The 23,218-nt window shown below is 37.6% G+C and overlaps 1 protein-coding gene and 1 long non-coding RNA gene across 20 annotated transcripts in view; one reads left to right on the top strand and one right to left on the bottom strand.

The window, feature by feature from the left end:
* Positions 1-23,218, bottom strand: part of Pdp1 (PAR-domain protein 1) — a 59,079-nt gene that overhangs the window by 10,269 nt on the left and 25,592 nt on the right. For 2 of the 18 annotated variants that reach the window (XM_041775533.2, XM_041775531.2), the window contains exon 1: positions 6,975-9,709. The exons of 8 other annotated variants lie outside the window; for them this stretch is intronic. In XM_041775533.2, the coding sequence (XP_041631467.1) occupies positions 6,975-8,181 (1,207 nt within the window). In that variant the 5' untranslated portion in view covers positions 8,182-9,709. Of the gene's footprint in view, positions 1-1,578; positions 3,314-3,940; positions 4,328-6,974; positions 9,710-23,218 lie in introns of those variants that run through there. 8 more of the 18 variants (XM_017161091.3, XM_070286083.1, XM_070286084.1 and 5 more) reach the window with 8 other exon arrangements.
* Positions 1-23,218, top strand: part of LOC121502290 (uncharacterized) — an 81,582-nt gene that overhangs the window by 57,822 nt on the left and 542 nt on the right. The window contains exon 4 of one of the 2 annotated variants that reach the window (XR_011445055.1): positions 19,600-20,166. The exons of the other annotated variant lie outside the window; for it this stretch is intronic. This is a non-coding gene — a long non-coding RNA (uncharacterized lncRNA). Of the gene's footprint in view, positions 1-19,599; positions 20,167-23,218 lie in introns of those variants that run through there. 2 annotated transcript variants of the gene reach the window in all.

The raw sequence follows: 23,218 nt of genomic DNA, 5'->3' as shown, positions 1-23,218 counted from the left end.
AGAAAAAAGCTGAAACTGAACGCTGCAGAAGAAGATGTGACTGTTAAAAAGAAGAAAACGTGCTAGAAATGTGTTGCTTTGGGAATTCTTTAAAATAATAAAATTTATAAAAATATATACTACATTTTCCCCTTAGAATATGCCAAAATTCAGGTATACAAGACCTTTTCCCAGCTCATAAATCATAATAATAACAGCTATTTAGATAAAAATATTTAACAGAAAACCCCCCGCAGCCTTACTTTGTTGATTTTTTGGCAACTTTCGAAATTGTACATTTTTTTGATTAAGATAAAATTATATTTATTTCCCACTGTTTTAAGCTGAACTGGAACCCTTCAACATTGGTTTTTTTTACGCCGCAGCTTCTCTCAGTTTTATTTTCAAGAAGAGCCCACAAAGTCAACATCAAAAGCCACAGTAACAGCAACAAAAATATCAAAAAGACCAAAAAAAAAAAAAACTACCAAAAAAAGCAAAGAAAGAAATGAATTTAAAAACTGCCGAAAAAGTGAAAGTTAATTTTTCGGTGATGTTGCTAAGCCGACAGAGCAGCTGACGACGGCAATGTTGCTGCTGCTGTTGCTGCTGTTAATGCTGTTGTTGTTGTTGTTGTATCCTCAATGAAAGTAAAAACGCATTTTTTTCGGCAGCTAAAGAGCCGCTTACGAATTTAATATTGTTTGTTGGGACAAATATAAATTATGCCGCGCAACACACAAAAATTGCCCTTTTGTTGTCTTTTTTTTTTTTGCAGATCAACTTTGGGTGATAACAACAAAAGGCCAAAGACGAGAGACGGCCAAAAGGCCGGGCCCAAGCGGCTTTTAAATACATAATAATAAAAACAAAAAAAAAAACTAAAACAACAACGTTGCCTGGAATATATATATATATATGGAAAGCACCCAAAAGTCAGAAACGAAAGTTGTCTGGAAATGTCGCGTTCAACAAGTTGTTGCTTTAGTTGTTGCCGTGTCTTGGCCCTTGCCGAGAGCATGGCCTAAAGTCGAAAGCAAAAGTGATTGTGAAACGAAGTCCGAAAGGTTTGAAAGTTGAGTTTACTCGACTTTTGACTAACCTACCCCACGCGGAAATGTCAGAGTAAATCTACAATCCAAAAACCCCCAAACACCCCTCTCTGATGTTGTCTCTTCAATTAGAGGAACCCCTAAATAAATAGCCACTGCCACCACACACATGTGTGCCCCCTCGCCAATCGATGTAAGCTGACTTTGACACTGCATCAGGGTCGTTGGTTTCCGGAGGGGTTGTGTGTGTGTGCCCGAGGTGTGAGCAAAATTAGCCAGGCATACAATCAATTTGTGGACAAGGAAATAAACTTGGCTAGTCAAGGTCAAGAGGTGACACAGTATCAACATGTGGGTAGTTGGGAATTTTTCTCTAAGAAGACTTAATCATTAGAACCTTCTAATTTTGTTTTCCTTCAAAATTAAGCTCTATAAATATAGTTCTAAATTTTAAATTACTAGTTGGTGTTGCTCTTAATTAAACCCTCGTTCGTAATTATAACTCATCCCTTGGATTGTTGTATTATTAATTGCTGAGATCGCATACCGTTCAAGTAGTTGGCGTGTTGCTTCCACAATTGTTGCACCTGGAACTGTGTCCATCGATTGTTGTCATCGCCAACTCCATTATTGTTGCTTGTATTATTATTGTTGGTATTGCTGTTGTTATTATTATTATTATTGTTGTTGTTGCTGCTGCTATTGTTGTTGTTGTTGTTGGTGGTGGTGTTGGTGTTGTTGGTGGTGCCATTAATAACACCCACTAAACTATTGACCAAACTATTCTCGTGCGCCTGCTGCTGTTGCGCCACCGCAACGGCGGTATTAACCGTGGGCGTGGCATTGTTGCTAGCCACAAGATTTGCATTTGGTGTTGCTGGATTGTTGTTATTATTATTGTTACTATTATTATGGTTATTGATAATGATATTGAGATTGTTGTGATTGAGTATGTTGTTGTTATTGTTGCTGCCGGGACTGGTGTTGCTGTTGTTGCCGGTGGCAAGTTGCTGCTGCTGCTGTTGCAGGTTGTTGGCTGCCACAGCCACCACTGCCGCTGCTGCATTCACATTCACATGCGCCAAATGTTGCAGATGATGCTGCAACAATTGCGTTGGTGGTGGCAAGTTGCCATTGGCAACATTATTATTGCTCAGGCTATTGAGCAGTTGCTGCTGCTGCTGTTGCTGCTGCTGCTGCTGCTGGTGTTGCATAGAGTTGCGTAGCAGATTGTTGTTGCAGTTGAGATTCGGATTGTTGGTGTTATTGGTGGAATTGTTGGTGTTATTGTTGTTGCCACCCAGCAAATGCGGCAGGTTGTTTACCACTTGCAGTGGCAGGCTGCTAAGAGGTGGCAATTGTTGGCCCAGCAATTGTTGCTGCTGCTGCTGCTGGTGTTGCTGCTGCTGCTGCTGTTGCTGCTGTTGCACATTCTGCAGCAATTGCAGCTGATTTTGCTGATGTTGCAGGCCAAGATGCTGCTGCTGCTGCTGTTGCTGAAGCGCCAAAGCTGGCGGTGGCATTTGATAGTCCATTCTCATTGCTGAGATCACAATTGGTTACGATTCCCCTGGCTCAGTTCGTAGTGTTTTATTGCATGTTGCTGCTGCCGCTGCTGCTTGCTAACTTAATTAACAACAAATTGAAATTGAAATTGGAAGTGGAAATGGAAATGGAAATGGGAAAAAGCTTTTTATCGCACGCGCCGCTGTGATGCTGCTGCTGCTTCTGCTGCTACTGCTCCCGCAGCAATTCTAATTGCTTGTGGCGATCACGGCAGCAACATTAAGCTCTCACACACACTCACACACAGACACCGCTCAGAATACTGTGAGGGCTTTGGCTCAGTTTTTATTCAAGTTTGTGTCGCTTTTTTCGCATTCGCAATTTTTCTATTGTTTGTTTTGTTTGCTTTTTCTATTATTACGCTGTGTGTTTTGTTGCTGCCACTGCTATATTTCGTTGTCAACTATTCCGCGTACTGAGCGTTGTTTTATTTTTTTTTTTTTTTAATACTTTTTTTTTGCTGTGGGGCTGGGCCGTTTTGTTAAGGGGTTCGGTTCTCGCCCCCCGCCGCCGCCGCTTTTGAATGAGAAAAGTTTGACCTTGAGGCGGCAACAACAGCAAGCAGCAACAAAGCACTAAGCGAAATGTTTTTGCTATGCGTTTTTGCTATTTGTCAAACTGATCGTCGCACTTATTCGCGTTGGTGTTGCTTCTGCTCCGAGCTAATGTTGCTGCCTTTGCGTTTTTCTTTTCGTTATTACAGTATTTGTTCTTAATTTTGTTGTTTTTAATGATTCAATGGCTTGGCTTGTGGTTAAAAAATTTGAAATATTGGTTGCATTTATTTAAAAGCCGGTGTAAATATTCGGAATTTCTAAAGAGTATTTTTTTTTTTAATTAAAGAATTTTGTTTAAATATAATTCTTATTTCTGATTCTAACATTTAGATTATAAATTAAGTTTTTCTAATTAAATAATCAAATACAGCTTCTTAAGGTAAAAGCTTCGAAAAAAAATGTTTCAATGTAAGAAAGATTTATTAAAAACTTTTTAAAAAGGTTATAACTAATTTTAAAATACAAATTTTTATTATTTTAAATAATTTTCTCTACATTTTTTCAATTCCAATATTTTACCAGCCTTTAAAAATAATTTGAATACTTTGTCAGCCTAAGGGAAAAGTTTTTTTTATGGAACTTTTATTTATTTGATGATCGTTTAGTTTAATTACTTTTTGTTTGACAAACTTATAAACACTTTTGATTTATGCTCTTAGCTTTCAGCAGCATAAATATGTATGTATTTTTAGGTTTCATATATAACTTTGTGTTTTAGGAAATTTCGTATATAAATTCTTTGAATTTCACTCTGAAGATCATTTATTTTCTTCCACTGCACAATACATTTTAATCCTGGGAAAATGTTGGGCGGCGATCCTCCTTCCTTTACCGCGAATTTCGATGCGCAGAGGAAACGAAAGTTCACAGGTTCGCACGAATTCGAATTTGGATTCGAAAGCGCGGTGCTAAAGACGAAGACACGCGTCGTATACGTATTATTTTTATGGCCTTTGCTTGCATGTGTAGTACGGGGGATATTTTGTGTTTTTTATTTGCTTTCGGCCTTTAGTTTTTATTAGTTTTTTTTGGGGGGGTTTTGGTGGAGAGCCCGTGGAATCGAACCGGTGCCGCCGGACTGCGAACGCTGAGTGAACGCGCGCGTCGCCAGCGCCGTGCAACGCAGCTTCGCAGCTGAGCCAAGTGGCAGAGGCAGAGCCAAAGGCAGCGGCGCAGCAGCAGCTCAGAGAAACCCGCAGAAGAGGAAGAGGAAAAGAGAAGAAGCGGCTGACAGCGAAATAAAAGCCAAACTTGAAACCGAAAGCCAGAAAGCCCCCGCTTTGTCTCTCTCTTGCTCTCGCTCTGCTTTTTTTTTGCGCATTCCGCCTGTTTACTTTCTTTCGCGCAGCCTGCCAAAGTTCGTCGCTGCCGACGCCACTGCCGCCACGCTTGGCGGGAGCCGCGCTGCCGTGCTCGAATGCGGAAGCTGATTTTCCGCTGTCGACGCCGGCAGCGGCGCAGCGTTGTTTTGAGTGAGGCCCAGAAAAGCTTTCGGCTCGCGCCTCTTTGAGTGACTTTTGGTGAGCTTCAAGTTTGGGGATTTTTGTATCTTTCTTTTCAAATGTAAATAAATTCCTGAGAAAGAAATTTATTTAACGATGAAGCAAGACAAAAAACTAAGACGAACTGGTCTTTAAAATAATATTCATATATATATATTAAACCAAAAATTGTATATTAATATATTTGAATATTAAATTTTATTTTAGAAAAATTTAATTTGAATATTAAGCGTGAATATCTACAGTTGACTGCCCGTTGAGAATTCTAAGCTTTTGTGATTAAATTAATGTTAAAGAAATATATTTTTGAACCGTTTTTGAAACTATTTTTTAAAACAATAACAATAAATAAATACCCTATATTTTTTTAAAATATAAACTATATCCTTTGAATGATCAATGTTAGTTAATGGACAACAACACAAGCTTACCAGTAAGAAGTTAGGCAAAAGACAAAAACACTTAAATTCACAATGAATTGCCATAGCAGTTCTATAGCATTGGTACTCGATGCTTACCTGTAAATAAACAAAAAGATAGAAATAGTATTAATATATAAAATTTTCTATATTATTTAAAAATTAAACATAAAATAAAACAACAAATAAATGCAGCAATTTCCCTATAAAAACCATTACATGTTCAATAAATTAGCCACTGGAAATGAGAATTAATTGAGAAACATTTTTGGCTTGTCAAGGGTGGCGGAAAATTGTCCCTGAATGGAGGGGGCCCACCTACAACGACAACTGACATTTATCCATTTTAGCTTTCCCCGCTTCCCACACACACACACACAGACAAGCACATCAAAATTCATAAAAATTATTATTCATTCTGCCTTTAAAAGGTCATTTCCAGTATATATTCAATAGCGAAAATTTCACCCAGCAAAAAATGGCGAAAAACAACAATCATGTGGGGGGAGAGGTGGCACAAAGACCACCCACATTCCATTTGCCATATGCATTTCCATATCATCTGCCATAAAAATCTCATCAGCCTAATTCCGAAATCTAATCAAGCCAAATGCATTTTCTCTGAGGTCAGTTTTCGTGAAAAAAAAAGAAAAGGGAAAATGGTGGCTTAGTCGCGCTTTTCAAAAGGGATTTGTGCCAAATGCATTGACAAAGTAGATCAAAAAAGGGTGAAAGGATGTGCCAAAAAACGAAACTGAAAATCAACAACAGCATTGAAAAGCCAAAACTAAATGTCACACACTTGTGCCCTTATAATTGATATTAAATGGGAATTTTTAAGGCACATTAAATCATTTTCCGGTTAAAATTGCCATGAAAATTGAGAATTTCTTTATTAACTAGGTTGGGTAGTGTAGAAAGGCATTAAAAGATAAGATAAATATAACCTTGAGGGTATTGTTTATTATTATCTTTATAGACTCTTCTGAATGATAGTTTTAAGTTTAGCCTAGGTCGTCAATAGTTTTAGTTTCTATCTAAATCAAATCAATAATCAACAGTAAATTACAAAAACAAATCAAACTTCCCTTGCGGAAAAAATTATATATAAATGTAGACCCAACGATCCGCGGTGCAAAGATACATTTACAAATGAAGCAGATACATTTGAATTCCGTTTCCTATTCAATTTCAAACAGACGACGTCAGTCCATGGCATATATATAGTCTACTCCCTATACAAATATATATTTATATATATATTATATAGCCCAGCTCACGTGTGCGCGGCAAGCTTTCTTGACTTTTGTGCGCTTTTCAAGCTCGCACTGCGCAAAGTTCTCGGCCGCTGACGTCCGATGATATCAGCTCGTTTTGGTCTTTCAAGCAGATCGACATTTTCCAGACACTTTACTTAAGGGCTTCGTATCGGGGCTCCACAATGGAATACTAATTTTCTAATACAAAAGACAGGCTCAGAGGGAAAATGGCGAGTAATCATAGAAACTAGTCATAGCTTTTTATCAGTTGTGTACAAATTTTAAGGGTGGCGTCAATCATATTCCCGATTTCAGCTTTTACGTTGCAAATTAGTCAACAAAAGGGGATGAACAAATATAGTTGTCAAGTCAAGGGAGAGATTGTTCTAATTACTTGTATAGTATCTTGTTTGTAATACTACAACTACTACTTCTTATTATGATAATCTTGGTTAGCAATAATTGTCATTAATTAGATATTTTCTACTAAGTTTCCATTTAAGGTTTTGTGAAAGTATTTGAAATTGTAGTAAATGGCTTTTATTTATATTTATTTTGTTTTTATGGAACATTTACAAAACTTTTCCTTTGAGTAATCCCAACCTTCTCAGACCCACTCTCTCTCTTCATATCACCTCACCTGAGCTAGATGGCTGAAACCTCGCCTTGAGGCTGTTCAAATGGTTCTGATGCTCATTGGCTATAACGGCTGCTGCCACGGCATTGGCCACATGTTGCACCGACGACACGTTGTTGTTATTATTGTTACTGTTGCCGCTGTTGTTGTTGCTCCCGCTGTTATTATTATTGTTATTATTACTGTTCTGGCCGGGATTGGGTCCTGCCACAGCAGGATTGTTATTATTTCCACTGGGATTTGCACTGGTTCCCTGGTTGCCACTCGCCACACTAGCAGCGGAGGCAGCAGCTGCAGCTGCTGCAGCAGCGGCAGCGGCCGCAACATTACTCTGCGGATCCATGAAGGAGTTGCGCTGGTAATGGGGATTCTCCTGGTAAATCCGCTGGTATGTCAACGTGGGCAGTGTCCACGAGTTGTTGGTCTTGTAATGGAAGTTGCCGGTGCCGAAAATGGAGTGTGTGTTGGTATTATTGTTGCCACCAGCGGCGGCCGCTGCCGCTGAGGAGAGTGTGTGGGCCAGCTGGGCGGCATGGTGTTGCTGCTGCTGCTGTTGCTGTGCATGTTGCTGCTGATGCTGCTGCTGGTGGTGTTGTTGCTGCTGCTGCTGCTGTTGTTGTTGCTGCTGATGTGTGTGGTGCGGATGCAATGAATGGCCATGATGCTGTTGCTGTGCATGCTGCTGTTGGGCGTGATGTGAGTGCTGCTGCTGTTGCTGGTGTTGCTGTTGCTGCTGCATAACAGCAGCCACATGTTGCTGGTGAGCATGCTGCTGCTGCTGCTGCAAGTGCTGTTGGTGTTGTTGCTGCTGCTGTTGTTGCTGGTGATGATGCAGGGCTGCTGTCTGTTGCTGCTGCTGCAAGGCCCAGGCATTCACATTGTTGTTGGTCACCGCAGATCCTCTACCAGATCCTCCGCCCGAGCTCTTGCCCGAATCATTGCTGCTCACACTGCTACGATGGTTGTCCATGGTGGAAGATCCTGATCCTGATCCTGAGCCCGATCCCGTCATGCTGCCATCATTGCCGCTGTCACTGTTGGCACTGCTGCTGTTGTTGCCACTATTTCCACTATTGTTATTGTTGTTATTATTGGTTGTGGCCGCTGCAGCTGCCACCTGGGAATTGAGCTGCTGGAAATACTGCGACAGGGTGGCATTGGCATGCTCCTGGTTAAAGAAACTGGTGCAGGAATTCGTATCCGACGACATGGTCACTGGTTTATTAACTGGGTCCTGGCTTCACTGGGTTGTTAATTCACTGGGCTTGGGTTTGGTTTGGATTTTGGCAAATGCCTAAGTGATCACTTCCTTGTGTTGAACGTGGTTGAACTTGCTTGTTAGCAGAATAAACTTTGGGCCACGGCCAAAAGTTGTGCGCATTGTCTCACAGAAAACACTGATTCACTTGAGTCGAGTTTTTTAATGGAAAATTTCTAGTTTTTGTCTGGGGGTTTTTGTGCCCTCTAAATCGCCCACATCTGAAAAGATTGTGCTTTCATTTGAAAACCCAGATTAGTGTGTTGCTCCTCTTTTTCGTTTCCAATTTGTTCTAGATTTTTTTTTTCTGGTTGTTTCTAGCCAATTGATAGCCAATATTGGTGGTTTCTAATGAAGTGGTGGCGATCGTGGGGAATGTTGAGAGTGATTCAGTTTAGGGAAGTGATCGATGAGTGCTGGACTCTAGATTATTGATAGTGACTGATACTGATAGTGATAATGGGGGTGATAAAGATAGTTTTGTGTGTTGTTAGTAGGCGCTTGTTTTTCCGTGGTCGTGAAAAATGCACTTTGTTTGCGTCTATTTTTGTATGTTTTCTATTTAGTTTGCATTATTTTTAATTGATGATCATGAAGATTAGGAATAAGAAAAGGCATTGTATAGTTGTATAGTCTTGCGCTTTCTTTTAGTTCAATTAATTTTAATAATAAGATTTTTGTGACGTTCTTTCTATAGAAATTGAGTCGCTAATCGGGGACAAAGGCTTTACGTGTTTGTTTAGCAATTGATTATTTTCATTGGAAATTACAGGATGGAAATTTTGAAGAGTTTTTCTATATATTTTCTATTTATTTTATAAATCAAAACAAATACATTATTATTTGCCAAATCAATTGAATTGTAATTCGTTTCCTTCTCTCAGCCTTTTTTTGGTGGAATACCTTTTCTTATTCTCAGAATTTGTTGCTGCTTAGAAATGAGATCGTTTTTTGCTTTGGGTTTTTTGTTGTTTCGGTTGATTTTTTGCTTTCTGGGTCTTGTTGTTTCTTGTAGTTGTAAAATTAAAATTAAATTAAACTGTTTGAAATTGGATCCGTAACTTTGGCGCCGCTGGACAGAGAATTTCTGAGAGATCTCCGGCTCTCACTCTCTCTCTTTCTCTCAGGCTGGTTCTATCTCTCTCTCTCTCTCTTTGATCTTTTTATTGTAGCTATTTTTTATGCGATTTGAAGAGACACACACACTGACACTGACACTGGATTGATTTCACAATTGTTGCACTTGAAACTGGTGTGGGAATAAAAAATATTGCATTCAGTTGAAAATTCTTCCAGAACTTTTTCGCCCTTCTGGGAATTCAACTTGAATTAATTTAATAAATTCTCGATTTGTTTTTATTTTGCTTCTTTTCTAAATATTTTTGTTTTTGCTTGGGTTTTCCCGCTCGACACTGAGGAACTCGGAACGAAACGCGCAGCGACGATTTTCACATGAGAACGCGATGCGACAGAATGCCGGGCGAGCAAAGTTTCCTCGGTCTCAGTGTCTCTGGTTTTCCGCTGCCTCTGCTGCAGTCGCTGCTCTGCCGGCGTCAACGGTGACGCCGCCGCTCTCGGCCTGCTAAAATTGCAATTTTCTGCAAGTAAGTCGCCTTACGTAAAGGGCGGCGGTCCAAAAACAGCGCTCCCTCTCCCACTTTGATAATTGTTTTTCGGTTTTTTTTTTATCAAACTCTGTCACTACAAAATATTTGTATATAAAAAATATTTATTATACACTTACATACAGCTCTGAGCAGAAAAATAGAACTTGGAAAAGTATAATAAACTAGAATCGTTGGTAAAGCAGCATAGGAAAATTTATATTAAGTAAGAATAGTGGTTTAATAATTTAATTATAAATTAGGTCTTAAAAATACTTATATGTCTGTTCTGAAAATCAAAGAATTATGAAATTGTGGCTTAATTAATTTGTTTAAAAACTTCTTTGAAGATTAAGCTACTATTCCTAAAGATCTAAAGTGTATTTAAAGGTATACGCTTTAAAATAAAACTTGAATTTATATCTTTTAAATTTATTGCCTTTCTTCCGGATGCTTCTCTTTCAGTAAGCAATAATTTGTTATACCAATTATTATTGCTTATTATGTTTTTAGCTAGTACAACTATTATCTTGAACACAGCTGTATTTTCAAAAAGGGACTGTGGCAGCGGCAGCAACTGCGCTGCGGCGGCAAAGTCACGCGGATTTCAATATGACCCAAAGCCCACTGTCTAGCGCAGTTCTAAGCACGTGTTGTGGACACACACCGGGCGCACACTCTCACACACACGCCGCCAAAATTAATTGAGAGAGGGAGAGAACTGCACGTTGAACGGCAGGCAAGCGTACTCAAAGAAACAGATACAGATAGAGATACAGATACAGCTACAGATACGGCTCAAAGGTTTCCAGTTGCTTCGCACTGTCGGCCTGTCTCTCATTTGCCCGTCGTTACAGTTAAACAAGCTATATCAGTCTATATATTATATATATATCATTATACATTGATATATATAAGCGCCGTTTAAGCCAAATGCGTGGCCAATACTCGATTTACTTCATATATATTTGGCACTGATGCGTTTGCAACACGTGACGTATGCGTAATATGGCCAGAATCGTCTCTCTGTGCCACCAACTAATTAGCGCTGCGTCATGGCAAGTAAGCGGATCTATTGGCGGGACGAAGGGTACTTCACTTCAGACAAAACCCAAGGCGTAGTAGCTGCTAACGGGGCGTATACTTGATATTGGCGTAGGTCGCAGTGCCCAGCAGCAGCGCTTTCTTAGAATATTTTGAAAATAATTCCAACAATTTCAGTGGGGAATAATACCATTATTCTTATATAAATTTCACGTTGACCTAGGTCCGGTACATTTTCTGGGGATTTTTTTGTTTTGAAAGGTATTCCCATTGGTATCAAGATTTTTTAATTATTTAGTCATAATTCTTAATGAGCACTCAACATTGATGTAGATCATATAATATTCTTGGAAAAATGTAACAGAACCATTTAACTATTTCAATTTATATTACAAGTTACAGGTTGAAATACATTTAACTGTTTAATAGATACTGCAAAATATTTTTAAAATGTTAACTATTGTTCCTTATTTCATTCATTATACATAGTTAATAAACTAAAAAAGAAACTTAAAACGTGCAAAATCCCTAAAGACCATGTTAAATATTTTGTTTATTATTATAACAAAATAAATAAAATCTCAATATAGATATAAATCTTTCAGCCCAAAAAACATGTCCTTTTTCTTTGTATTTCCCTCTACATTAATTTGTTTTGGTGTGAGAAGTCACCCTCTGCAAGCACGAGGGAACATCTGCAAACGCATGCTTTTGGCCGGTCACCTGTTCTCCCCAGGCGAGACGAAGGCCCTGCATTCGAATATCGAGTATACGCCCCGTGGCGCCGTGTAAGTTGGCTATTTCTGGAAGCTCCAAAAAAGCAACAAGTCAGCGGGACACAACTTCGTAAGCCCGAGAGCCACACGAACTTCGGCTGCGGCTTCGGCTGGAGCTTCGGCACCTGCCAATGGCAGAAGGATGTGCCGTCGCGGAGCGCCATTGGCCGGGCTTATATGCCGAGCCATCGCATTCTAGGGAACCAATCGCAAAAATCCACAATTGCAGCGCTCAGCTGGTGCTCTGCCGCCGTCGCTCAGCGACAGCGAAGCCAACGGCGGCAGCGACGCCTGACGTTGTCAGGTTTTCTGTTTGTTTTGTTGCCAGTTGTTGTATTTTGTGTTATCACGTTTCGCTACCACGTGCGCCGGCCCCGTGCATTAGTGTGTGTGTTCCGTATTATACACACACATATACACATTGGAAACGGATGAATGAGCGGGAGAGTGTTAAGAACAGGAGAGAGAGAGAAAAAGAGCACTGAAAACACTAAAAACAAACCCAATTGAGACTGAGAATGAGAACGAAGAAGACGAAGCTGTTGCTTGGTTTATAAATAGCAATTTAAAGCAACTTGCACACACTCACACCCAAGCATCGAATCAATGACTCACACATACTCACACACCCCCTGTGCATCAGCAGAGCAACAATAACAAGAAACACAGGAAAAACAGAGTGCATAGAAATAAAAATAAAGTAAATTGTGCAGAGTAAATATCGGAAGCAGGAGGTGAAAAAGAGAAACAGAAAGTAAACAAATTAATGAAGGGGTAAACAATTTGCAAAAAAAAAAATTAATTAATTAAAAAAAATGGTAAATAGAAACTACAATTAAATAAAGCATAATTTATACTTTCTGTGCATTTAAAAATAAATCTAAAATATTTTGAATTTAACTAAAATTCAAAAAGTAGTAAAACAAAACCGCTAAAATAATATATGTGCTTAATAATATAAATATAAAATAAAATATAAATAAAGAGATTTTATTATAATTTTAGTTATAAATGTTAAATGTATTTTAACAACTAAAATTAAAGAAAAAACCAATATATTCTTTTATATTTCACAAATATAAATATGTCTCTTTATTTTCGCAGTAGAAATATTATATTTTAGTTAATACTTTGTTGTGTCTTTTCTTTGTATTTTATTACCATTCTCCCAAAAGGAAAATTTGTGGAAACTTTCCGCAATATTTCAATGAAATGTCGCCGCAAATTTAAAGCACTCACAAAGCACAACAAATCAAACCTTAATTAAACATTCTGCGATTTGCTTGCTTAGAATGAAACCGTCTGGGGTTCTGATGGCTGATATATAATATATATATACATATAGTACTTTTAGTACGTCTAGTACATATAGTTCTGTAGTTCTGTGACTCGGTATATGGTTCTGGTATGACGACGTTCGAGTCATTATACACGTGTTTAGTGCAGCAGGTCGTAAATTAACATTTTGCTAAATAATTATTTAGAAATGCTGAAATGTTTAAACGATTTTTTTTACGACACCGCAGCAACTGGCTTATTATTATTAAGTCCCTCTCACAACCAGCTGACCTAGATAGGCCAGCTAAATAAAAAAAAAACCTGTTGACTGTTGATATAAGGGCCCGATTTAGTTGTTAGGCTAAATCAGAGCAAGATACTGACTAGCACTTGGCACCTAAGTTTCTCTCAATCATTTTTAATTGCCTGCCAGGATGAGTGATGGCGAATTTGTGGCATTTTTCTTGTTATTGAAACGCGAAACAAAGGGTTTTTTATAGGCAGTTGATAGCTGTCACGATTAATAAGTATTTATTGTATAGAAAATTGACGAGCAAAGGGAGAAGGTAATTAATAGGGAATGTGCAAAAACTTTTCAAAATTTATACAGAATATAAAAATGACTTGTAATAAAACTGATTGATATTTAAAAGAGTAATAAGTTATTTAAGACAGAGACAGATTAGACGAATAATATAGATATGTCTTGCCATTTTCTAAGTAAATATTGTTAGATTTAAATTATAAATAAACAGGAATATGATAAAGCTTTAATCATAATTATGATTTCGTTTGTAAACTAATTAAGTCTGTTGTTAATTGACACTATATAACTTTTAACTATTTCTTCACTAATATTTGCCTTTTACTAACCAATCTGGAATAAGTAATTTCTTTCCAATACTAATACTTTTATTCATCCGCTCCGCATTCCTGCATTCCTTCAAACATGCGCTGTATTCGCCCGATTTTATGGCCCAATAGAACAAGTTAGCGGGAAATAAAAAATTATATTGCGGGCGGCTTATCAGAGGACCAACTACCTACTTGGCCAACAGGTTTTTTTTGGCCAACCGCTGACCACACACAAACCGAAAATAATAAACTTGAATTTGATATCGAAGAGAGGCAAAGGCAGACAGTGCGAAAGTTAAGGTTCGCCGATCGGAAATTTACGTAATTTGTAGTGGTTCCAGGGGGAGGGGGAAAACCCCTTTATTGGCCTTATCACCTGGCACTTTGGACGGGAAATTCGAGACGTCGCCTGGCCAAACATGTGACGACCGAAACAAAAGAAAAAAAATAATAATAAACGAGGGCAAAAAGGGAAAGACAGTGAAATGCAAGAAAACAAAACAACAAACGAAGAAAACTTGGGGAATTTGATTTCAATTCAATTCGTTGTCGTAGGCGTAAGGCAACAGCAGAAAATTCTAATTAATTGCCAACGCGGCGTATGAGCGATATCCAGGGGGAGGTAAACGGGGCTTTCGCCGCTCCCTGCACGTGTTTTCGCCCCCTGACGATGATGCTGATGATGATGATGAGTTCCGATGTTTGAAAAGTCTACCGCTGGGGCTAGCTGGTGGTTCGGGGGGAGGCTGGCTTATTGGGGGGAGGTTTTGTATGCCAGACAAGTTGCCTACAGCAACAAACGAAAAAAAAACAAACAGCAAATGTCTGAGAGAAAACAGAACGCTGCAACAGAAGAGAGAGCTTTTTCCACAGAGCTTCAGCTGTAAGTTTTCGAAAAGCAGCCGCTATGAGGCGCTGTCTATTTAAGAGCTTTTCCTAGCACAGTGGTTCGAGAAGCGAAATTTGTTTGACTAGAAAAGCTTTTATAGTTAACGAGTTTGTTAAAGAAATTATTTAAATATTAAATACAGGAAAAAAGTGTTTTTATCTCACATAACTTTAATTTTATTTAAAAATAGTTTATAAACGTATTTCTGAAATTTGATTAATTAAACAAAAGCCTTTTTCGGTCTGAAGTAGCTTCACAACATTAATATGTTGCTAGTATAACTGAGTGTTGCTAGATGTTTATAGCAACCTTTGTCTAGCAACATTTTCTGTTGCATTCTTTCAGTTGAGACTAAAATGTTCATACATATAACCTCATAAATTAGAGGATAATTAGCTAAAAAGATTAAATCTGTACATTTGTAGTTTAGTTTAATGAACAAAGCTTTTTATACACGTTATCCCATTAGAAAACTAATAAATATAAATTGTGAAAAAGCTAATGTATTTTCCTAAGCTATAAATAATCTACATTGAAACTGATATTTCTATATTTCATTCTCTAATAACTTTAATAATAACATCAATTAGTTATAAAATAAACGTAATTAATCGCTTCTGCACACAACTGACCCAAAATAAACTGCTAACAAAAGCCTCACAAATTTGAATATGAACTAATTTTCGATAGGCATGAATTAAAATGGTTTTTGTAGCCGCATTTTCGCTTTTTTTTTGTTGTTTATTTATAACTCGTTTCATTCAGAAAATGTCAATGGTTGGGCAGTTTCCCCAATCCTGCGTTAGAGGGCGCCAAAAGGAAATTACAAATTCGTTGTGGAATTTGGAAATGTGCCTGAAAATCAAGCAGCTGCCACAATGTCCACGATTCAATAATTCAAGCAACTAAGAGTTTTAGTCCAAAGATACACCCACATATCCACGCATATATACTTTGACTCAGTTTCCATTTCATGTAGTTTTTTGTGCCCGAAAGAATTTCTAGACACTTTGTCTTCTGACAGTTTCTAAATGTGTAAAGCATTGCTCTTAACCAAAATAAAATCAAAGGCATTCTACACGCGTGTTGCGCCTTTACTCAATTTACGCCCAACAACTAAAAATATGGTTTTCTAATTTAAATATATACATTATGGTATTTTCGGCGGCTTTTTGCTGTCAAATATTGTGTTTTTTGTAAGAGAAAAACTCACTCAATGACAGCTTCCTGCGTTTCGCTCTCAATAAGCTCGTAATGGAAATTAACCCTTTGTTGTCAGAAATGATGTAACCGGGTTTTCAAATTGTCGTTCACATGAAAACTACATCGAACTAGTAAAATTTTTGTTTGTTGCCGCTGCATGCACATTTCCTCCGCTTCCCTTAACCCCTGAAAGTCCCTCGATTTTAGCCCCTGAGCTGTGAGTGGCGTTAATTGAGCTCTTTATTGTTGCCTCCTGCTGATATTTTTTTTATATTTTTTTGTAATTGCCGACGAGTGTTAATTAACTAAGCCGTCGCTTAGCATATAAAGTTGAAAGTGGAAACGAGGGGGAGTGAATTTATAGGGGCGGCTTTTCGAAAGACCTTTCAAGCAAACGTTTAAAAAATACTAAATATAAATGTTCAAGGGCTTTATCACAAATAGCTTATACATTTCTCCCAAGACTTCTTCCTGTTTAATTAACATCTTGAATATACTCACCAATTTATAATTGTTTCGTAAACATAAAAATCTTGGGGTAAACTCACCTGCAAAGAAAACAAGCAAAGAGAAATAATTTTAATTAAGATCCATTTAACATAACAATATGATATGTGTAAGAGTTTACAGACCGAATAAAATGCTTTGGTAATTAAAGTCAAAGAAAGAATAGAACAATTAGGAGGAAAGCCAAACATTAAAGACATTTTGCAATTGGATTCACAATTAAATTCCCTGAATTGTTTGCTGGGAAGGGAAAATAGAAAAGAGACACTAGAGGGCTAATCAACGAAAACATGAAAACGCTCGTGTTCAAAAGGGAAAAGGCCCGCAGATGAAAAGCATGTTTAAGGCACAAGTGGCAATCAATAGAAATATTAAATGCATCTGCCAAAAATATACACTTTCGTTTTATATCTATTACACGTCTCTTTGCGCTTGACACTCTTTCAAGTAATTAGGAAACCATTTAAGAAAACTAAATGTGTAAAAAAAACATGGAAAAGGTTGAATAATATAATGTTTTTATTGATTTAGCTGTCTATCGCACTTTTATTGGTTCATTAAGTGTGCAAACATATTTCTCGCATTTTACATTCCGTTTCGTTTTGGTTCCATTTGCCATTTGGCAGATGATTAGACGGATGCACATCACTCATACGCCCCGTTTGCCGCCTGCAACATTTCATAGTAATAATTCCGGCTCCCCCAGCCACAAATGCAATTTTCATCTCTGATCAAAGGCGAAATTGAATTTTCTATTCCATCTCCCACAAGGCAAGGCAGGTTAGGAATTTTTCGCAAAAATATCTAAAAACATATTCGTCGTTCACATCCATCAGATAGAAAAGCCAGCCCCCTTTAAAGTTTTTAGTGTTCAGTTTTTGTTTTCGTTTACTGCTAGCGCAGGTGTATTGTATTTACTTTGAGTGGGTGGCCACCATTTGGCCCCGCGGAAAATGTGTTTTTCCTTAAATACATACACTTTCTTGGTGGCCCATAAATCCGCAAGAAATCTTTTAATTAATTAGCTAACTAGAAATTAATTGGTGGGAAATTAAATTGAAATTAGTTGAAATTTGTGATTTGATTTCCGCCTTTATTCCCTATATTAATTATTTGCTGAATTACTTATAATTTTGGTAAACAGTATCCTGAAAGGCTTCCCAGAGGTGCATTTTTATTTTCTCTTTCAACCACCACTGGCATTTTTCCCCTCGTTCTTTTTTTTTTTGCCAGCGAAAGCCAAACAATTTCTTTGATTTTCCCGGGCATTTTCCGGCCAACCAAACCGCAACTTAATTGAAATGAAAACCAAATTTTAATGAAGCAAACCATGAAGCGACACCAGAACTGATGGAAATGCGGGAAGCACTGGGTGGCTGGTTGGGTGGCATTTTCATTTTATACTCTTACTTTTCCTTTTTATTTTTCCACCCCATTTTTATACTCTTCGTTTTGGGTCCCCACATTGTCGCTTTAAGTGTTTTCTCGGTTTGCAGTTTTCTGTTCTGTCTGTCTGTCTATCACTGTTTCCTTTTTTTTATGGTTTTTGTCTTTCAATGAATTGAGTGGGCCATATACTACACTACTCACTCGGCGAAAGACCCATTTCCGCTCCCTCGTGGCTAGCCATGAATCGACTTTCATCAAATGCAAACCGTTTCACAGTCTCTTATGCAAATTTTCTTTCAGCTCTTTCAATTGGAATTTTCGTCTTCCTTTTTTTAGTGGCCACTTGCCGAATGCGTTTGCATCTCACTTTTTTGATATTCTCTCTCGTACAGTGGCCAAGGGTAGCAGAACTTTGCCTTGCCAGTATCTAAGGACTAACACTTGTCCGGACTACTGGCAGGATGTCTAGAAGGGTGCTTAAGCTTTAACTGTGTTTTTGTATAATTTTAAGTTAGGGTTTTTTTTAGGAAAAATTTTCAAAAATTTTCAATTTGAAGTTATAAATTAATAAGTAAGTAATAAGCAAAAACCACCACAAAAATATTCTCAAAATCTTGCTAGAAAATATAATATTTACAGTTACAGTTTCTAAAGTTTCCTTTTCATATTTTTTAGGGTACTTAAATTTTCCAACCTGTACTTCTACCTTTTCCTCTTTTCCTTCATCCATTTTATTTTATTTGCACTCTCAAGTGCCGGACATCAAGGTTTTAAAGCATGGCAATTTACATGATTATTTCGCTTGGCAAAGGGGGCAAAAAAAAAGTAAAAGTTGCTTCTTATTTGCTCAACTAATTAACGGAATATGTCGATTGCTATTTGATTAGAACCCCTCCTACCCGCTTAACCCCTTTCTTCGGACTGCTCGTGATGTGTTTTCTTCTTCCCTCTCTCGCTCATTGTTTGCCTAACAAATTAAGTCAATTTTTTTGGCAGCTGCCGAGGCTCGTTTTGTTGCTGCTGTTGTTGGCTTAAATTAATGCATGTCTTTCAGCTTTTGCCTCTTCTCGCCGTGTTAATTGAATAAAAAGCATGTGTGTGCCATAGTGCCAGGGGTGTAGCGATAGTACTTCACAGAGGATGAAAGGGGTTTTTTTTTGGGGGGGGGGGGGGGGGGGGGGGCGTAAGAAGACAGCAGCGAAATAGTTGAGCACGCGCCCAGCCGCTCTCAAGTGCCAAGACTCGCGTCCATACATACGGGTTAGACCGCCAGCTGTGACCCAAGACATCCATATATCACCTTGTGGCACCTGGGCTATACACAGAACTAATATTAATTTGCAACTTATTCAAATATTTTAAATTTTGACTTATAAAAATGTATCTAAACAACCTTTTTGGCAAATTCGGAATTTGAAATCTTTTTAAAAAGCGTTGAAAAGTATGCAATAACTTTTTGGTTAGTCTAAAATCCTTGTAAAATCGTTTTTTTGAGTTGTTTATTGGGGAATTTATTTTTTAAGAAATATTTGAGATTGTTTATATTTAAAACCGTTTATAAAAGAGTCTAAAAATATGCAATAAAACATTGTTGGTTCGGAAATCATCGTAGAATTATTTTCTTAATGCTGTTAACACAAGAAGCAATTTTTAAAATATTTTATATGAAGACATGACATGTTGGTTGGTCTAATAAAAATATTTGAATGGAGAAATATTTTCTTTAACAATTCGGATCAGTTTGTTTTATAAGTTTTTTATATTAAAAACTACAACCCTATTTATTTATTTTATATTATTTATTTATTTATACATTTTTTCCCAGTGCATCTATACGAAGTTCACCTCTCTCCCATCAACCTGACCCAACCAGGTATCATAGCTCAAGCCCCGCTCTCTGTCGTGTGCATCTAATAAACGCAAATTGGAGATGAGGGGCGCCCAGGGAGATGAGAGAGAAGATGGCGGAGCATAGTGGCAAAGACTCGTGACACTTTAATCTGGCGGATAGGGTAAACAGACAAAGTAGTCATCAAGTCGGGCTGTACTCCCCCGGCAACGCCGCCGAGCGCACACAATGAGATAAGCAGCGGGCCTGACTGGGCAAATATTACTAAGCATACATATAGCTATACAAATATATATATACATATATATCGAGGTGTCAAAACTGACAGAAACTATTATAAGAACAATGTAAGTCAAGCTCGAAGATGATGTAAAAACCGAGTGTCACTCCCGATGATCTAAAGCCGTGTTTGCCCAAGAAATTAGCAAAGCTATAGAGTAACATATAATCGAATGGGAATTGCCAGTGACTTGCCAGAGAAATTAATTATGTGTGTGTAAATTTATCAAGAAATTGAAACAATAAAGTAATTATATGAAGTAATTCATGTGACTTTTATAATTTATAAATATCAGATTAAAGAACCAACGCACTTAACCCCTTAATAGAGATTAATTTCTGTGCATAAAACCCCCATAAATTGGTTTACTGATTACGTCAAAATCCCAATCCATCACTGCATATTATATATGACCCACATAAAATATGCTTTATAGCCTTAACAATAAAATCCCATTTAATGGTAACACGCTAAACTGAAAAATCGAAAACTGATAGCTGATAATCGAAAGCCAGACGCGACGCCACTCGAATCGAGGTTTATTTATGATCCTCCGAACTGCTTGCCATATCCCATGGATAAGGTGGCACAGTACAACGAAAGGCACACGAAACCAATAAATTAGACACATTGTTGTGCAAAGTGATTATCTTTTTTTAAATTGATTGTCCATAAATGTGTCGGGTTATATATATATATCTAGATTTTAACTATACTTTCTATATGGTGCAACACCTACTAGTCCACAGATCAACCTTTATTGTTCATCTCATCTCTTACCGTTTACGAGTGTGGTTTCATTGTTCATTTTCATTTGCTCAGCCTAATTTATTGGCCCCATGCCAGGAGGCGTCGGCATTCTCCTGGTATTGTATAATGTCCATATCGCTATATCTATATCTATAACTAAAGCTACAAGCTCGCTACACGTATATATAAGTATGTATGTGCTGTGTGTATATGGTGTAATCAGCTTGTGTCTACTGATGACTGTAATCAAGACAATCAAACAGCAAAAATTTTCTCACTTTATTGCAGTTTGGGAGAAGAATTCTTTCACAAAATTTATAACATTTTATTTACCTAATTTTTTTTGTGTTTTGGAATTTTTATCATTTAATTTTAAACATTTTTCTTTTTGTTTTCGCTTGTTATTCACTTCTTTTATGTATTTTGTGGAATTTATTTGGTGCGGTTAACATATATTTTTGATGGCGGATTAAGATGGGCTATACACAGCTATATAGATATTAGTCAGGGACATTTTCCGCTAGAACTGCGTCACCCAGTGATTTATGAATTATGTTGGCAAAGTTCTAGTTCAATGATTCTTACGATGTTGTGTCCACACATATATACAAAATGTGGGAAAAGAATGTAAAAATATAATTATATATCTTTAAGATATATGTCAAAGAAATTCCCAGAAAACTACGCATTTGTACAGTAAGCTTTAGTATTTTTGGAACAATTGAGTTCACCTAGCTTAAACCCTAAAAAAATTAAAATAAATTTCAAAACATTATAAAGTTATTTTCCGAAATTCCTTTTACTAAAATGTCTCCTTTCTTTAATTAGAAACATAATATTTTTACACACAAACCATAAAGACTTGTACTTAGTTCTAATGGCTTTTCTGAAAAATTTGCACTTTGACGCTGCCCCCCCGAAAACATTTATAATTTCCGTTCATAAAACTTTATTCTTATTTTTTTATTTGGTCAAAAAAAAGAAGCATACAAATTAAGTTCGGCCGGCAAAATGTTTCAACTTCCTCTGCCCGTTCAATCTTATCAAACGTCCTTGACTGGCGCAGTCGAAAAGTTTTATGGCCACCACCCAAAAGCAGAAGGCCAAAACAACTTTTGGGGGTTGGCAGACGGTTCTCCCTTCTCTCTAAGTAGGAAAAATATTTGTCTCCCGGCCTGAGAACTTTGACAATTGTCAGCGAGACCGGCTAACAACTTGTATTTAACTCATTTCGAAGAGGAATTCCTGCTTGGTGGGTGGGTGTTTGGTGGAAAAATACCAACCTTTATATAGAAGATAAAGAAAAACAAAAAAGGCTACAAGCTATGCGTAAAAGTCAAAGAAAAGCGCACGAAAAATTATGAGAGATGAATGACGTCTAAATGTTCTTGAAGGTTAAGACAAATGGCTCATGTTGTCGCCCCGTTTGGGCCCCTCCTTTAAATTGGGAATGGCTTCGGGGCGGTTGTCGCTGATTTAGTGACACAAAAAAAAAAAAATCTTAAGAGTGTGAGAAATTGCGCCAAGATAAATAATTCCAAAAAGGAAAACAAATCTGTTAACAAAGCAAAACGAAAGGCAAAAGGAAATCAAATAGAAATGTACGGATGAGTCATCCGTTTCGGTTGGATTTTATTATAAATTTCCTTCATGTTTTTGATGGGCAGAAAACTCATTCAGATAATTGCTTACAGAATTTCGAATTTGTGAAGTGAGCCAGTTGACTCTTTAGAAATTAAGAAAACTCCCCCAAGGTGCACCCCCTGCCGCACACCCCCCCCCTTCCCTGTCCCTTGATTTTTGGCCTAGGTAAAATTCTGTAGTTTTGTGTGCACTTCTGGCCGCTAGCCAAGGCGTCTGCCATCTTGATAAAGTGTTGGCCAAAAAACGTACGCCACATTAGTGGCAGACTTTGTAGGTGCACGGCAGAGGGGAATGGATCCCTCCTGGCAACACCCGACTATATCTGCATATATATATATATACACACACGATGGCAGTGTGTGGGTTACTCTACAAGAAATAGAAATGTCATTTGACAAAAGCGAGTGCACGAGATATTGCCGAAAAGCAAAGCAAGATCGCAGGGAAGGGAGAAGGGAACGAGGTGCCCACATACAAGTGCTGCCATGGGCCAGGCAAAATGTCAGCCGAATTGCAAGCCAAACTAATTGCAGAGCAGGCCAACGAAGAAAGCCACAGCGATAGCCAACTAATATATGCTAGTGACTCGCAGCATTCCCATTAGGCAAATGTTCAAAAGGTAAAAGGGAAAGGTACTATTTCAAAAATGTCTAAAAAAGGTTTTTTATGATATTTAAAGGTTCATTTTCTTTGAAATTTTCATAGTTGAAACCGAAACCTTGTCCTTCAAAATAATTACAATCAGTGAAAAACCAAATCATAATTAATATGTAAATAATATTTTTATAGAATTTAAAGCTTCCTTTTATCTCGAAATGTATTAAAAAGCAAACACTTGATACACTTATATTCCAAATTAAATTATTTCCCAGTATTTTTAAAGCCAAAGAGCATATGTATATCCATTTATTCCTGTGCTCC

This window comes from Drosophila kikkawai, chromosome 3L (assembly GCF_030179895.1).
Source record: "Drosophila kikkawai strain 14028-0561.14 chromosome 3L, DkikHiC1v2, whole genome shotgun sequence".
NCBI classification, from domain to species: Eukaryota; Metazoa; Arthropoda; class Insecta; order Diptera; family Drosophilidae; genus Drosophila; species Drosophila kikkawai.
This window is presented reverse-complemented; position numbering and strand designations above follow the sequence as displayed.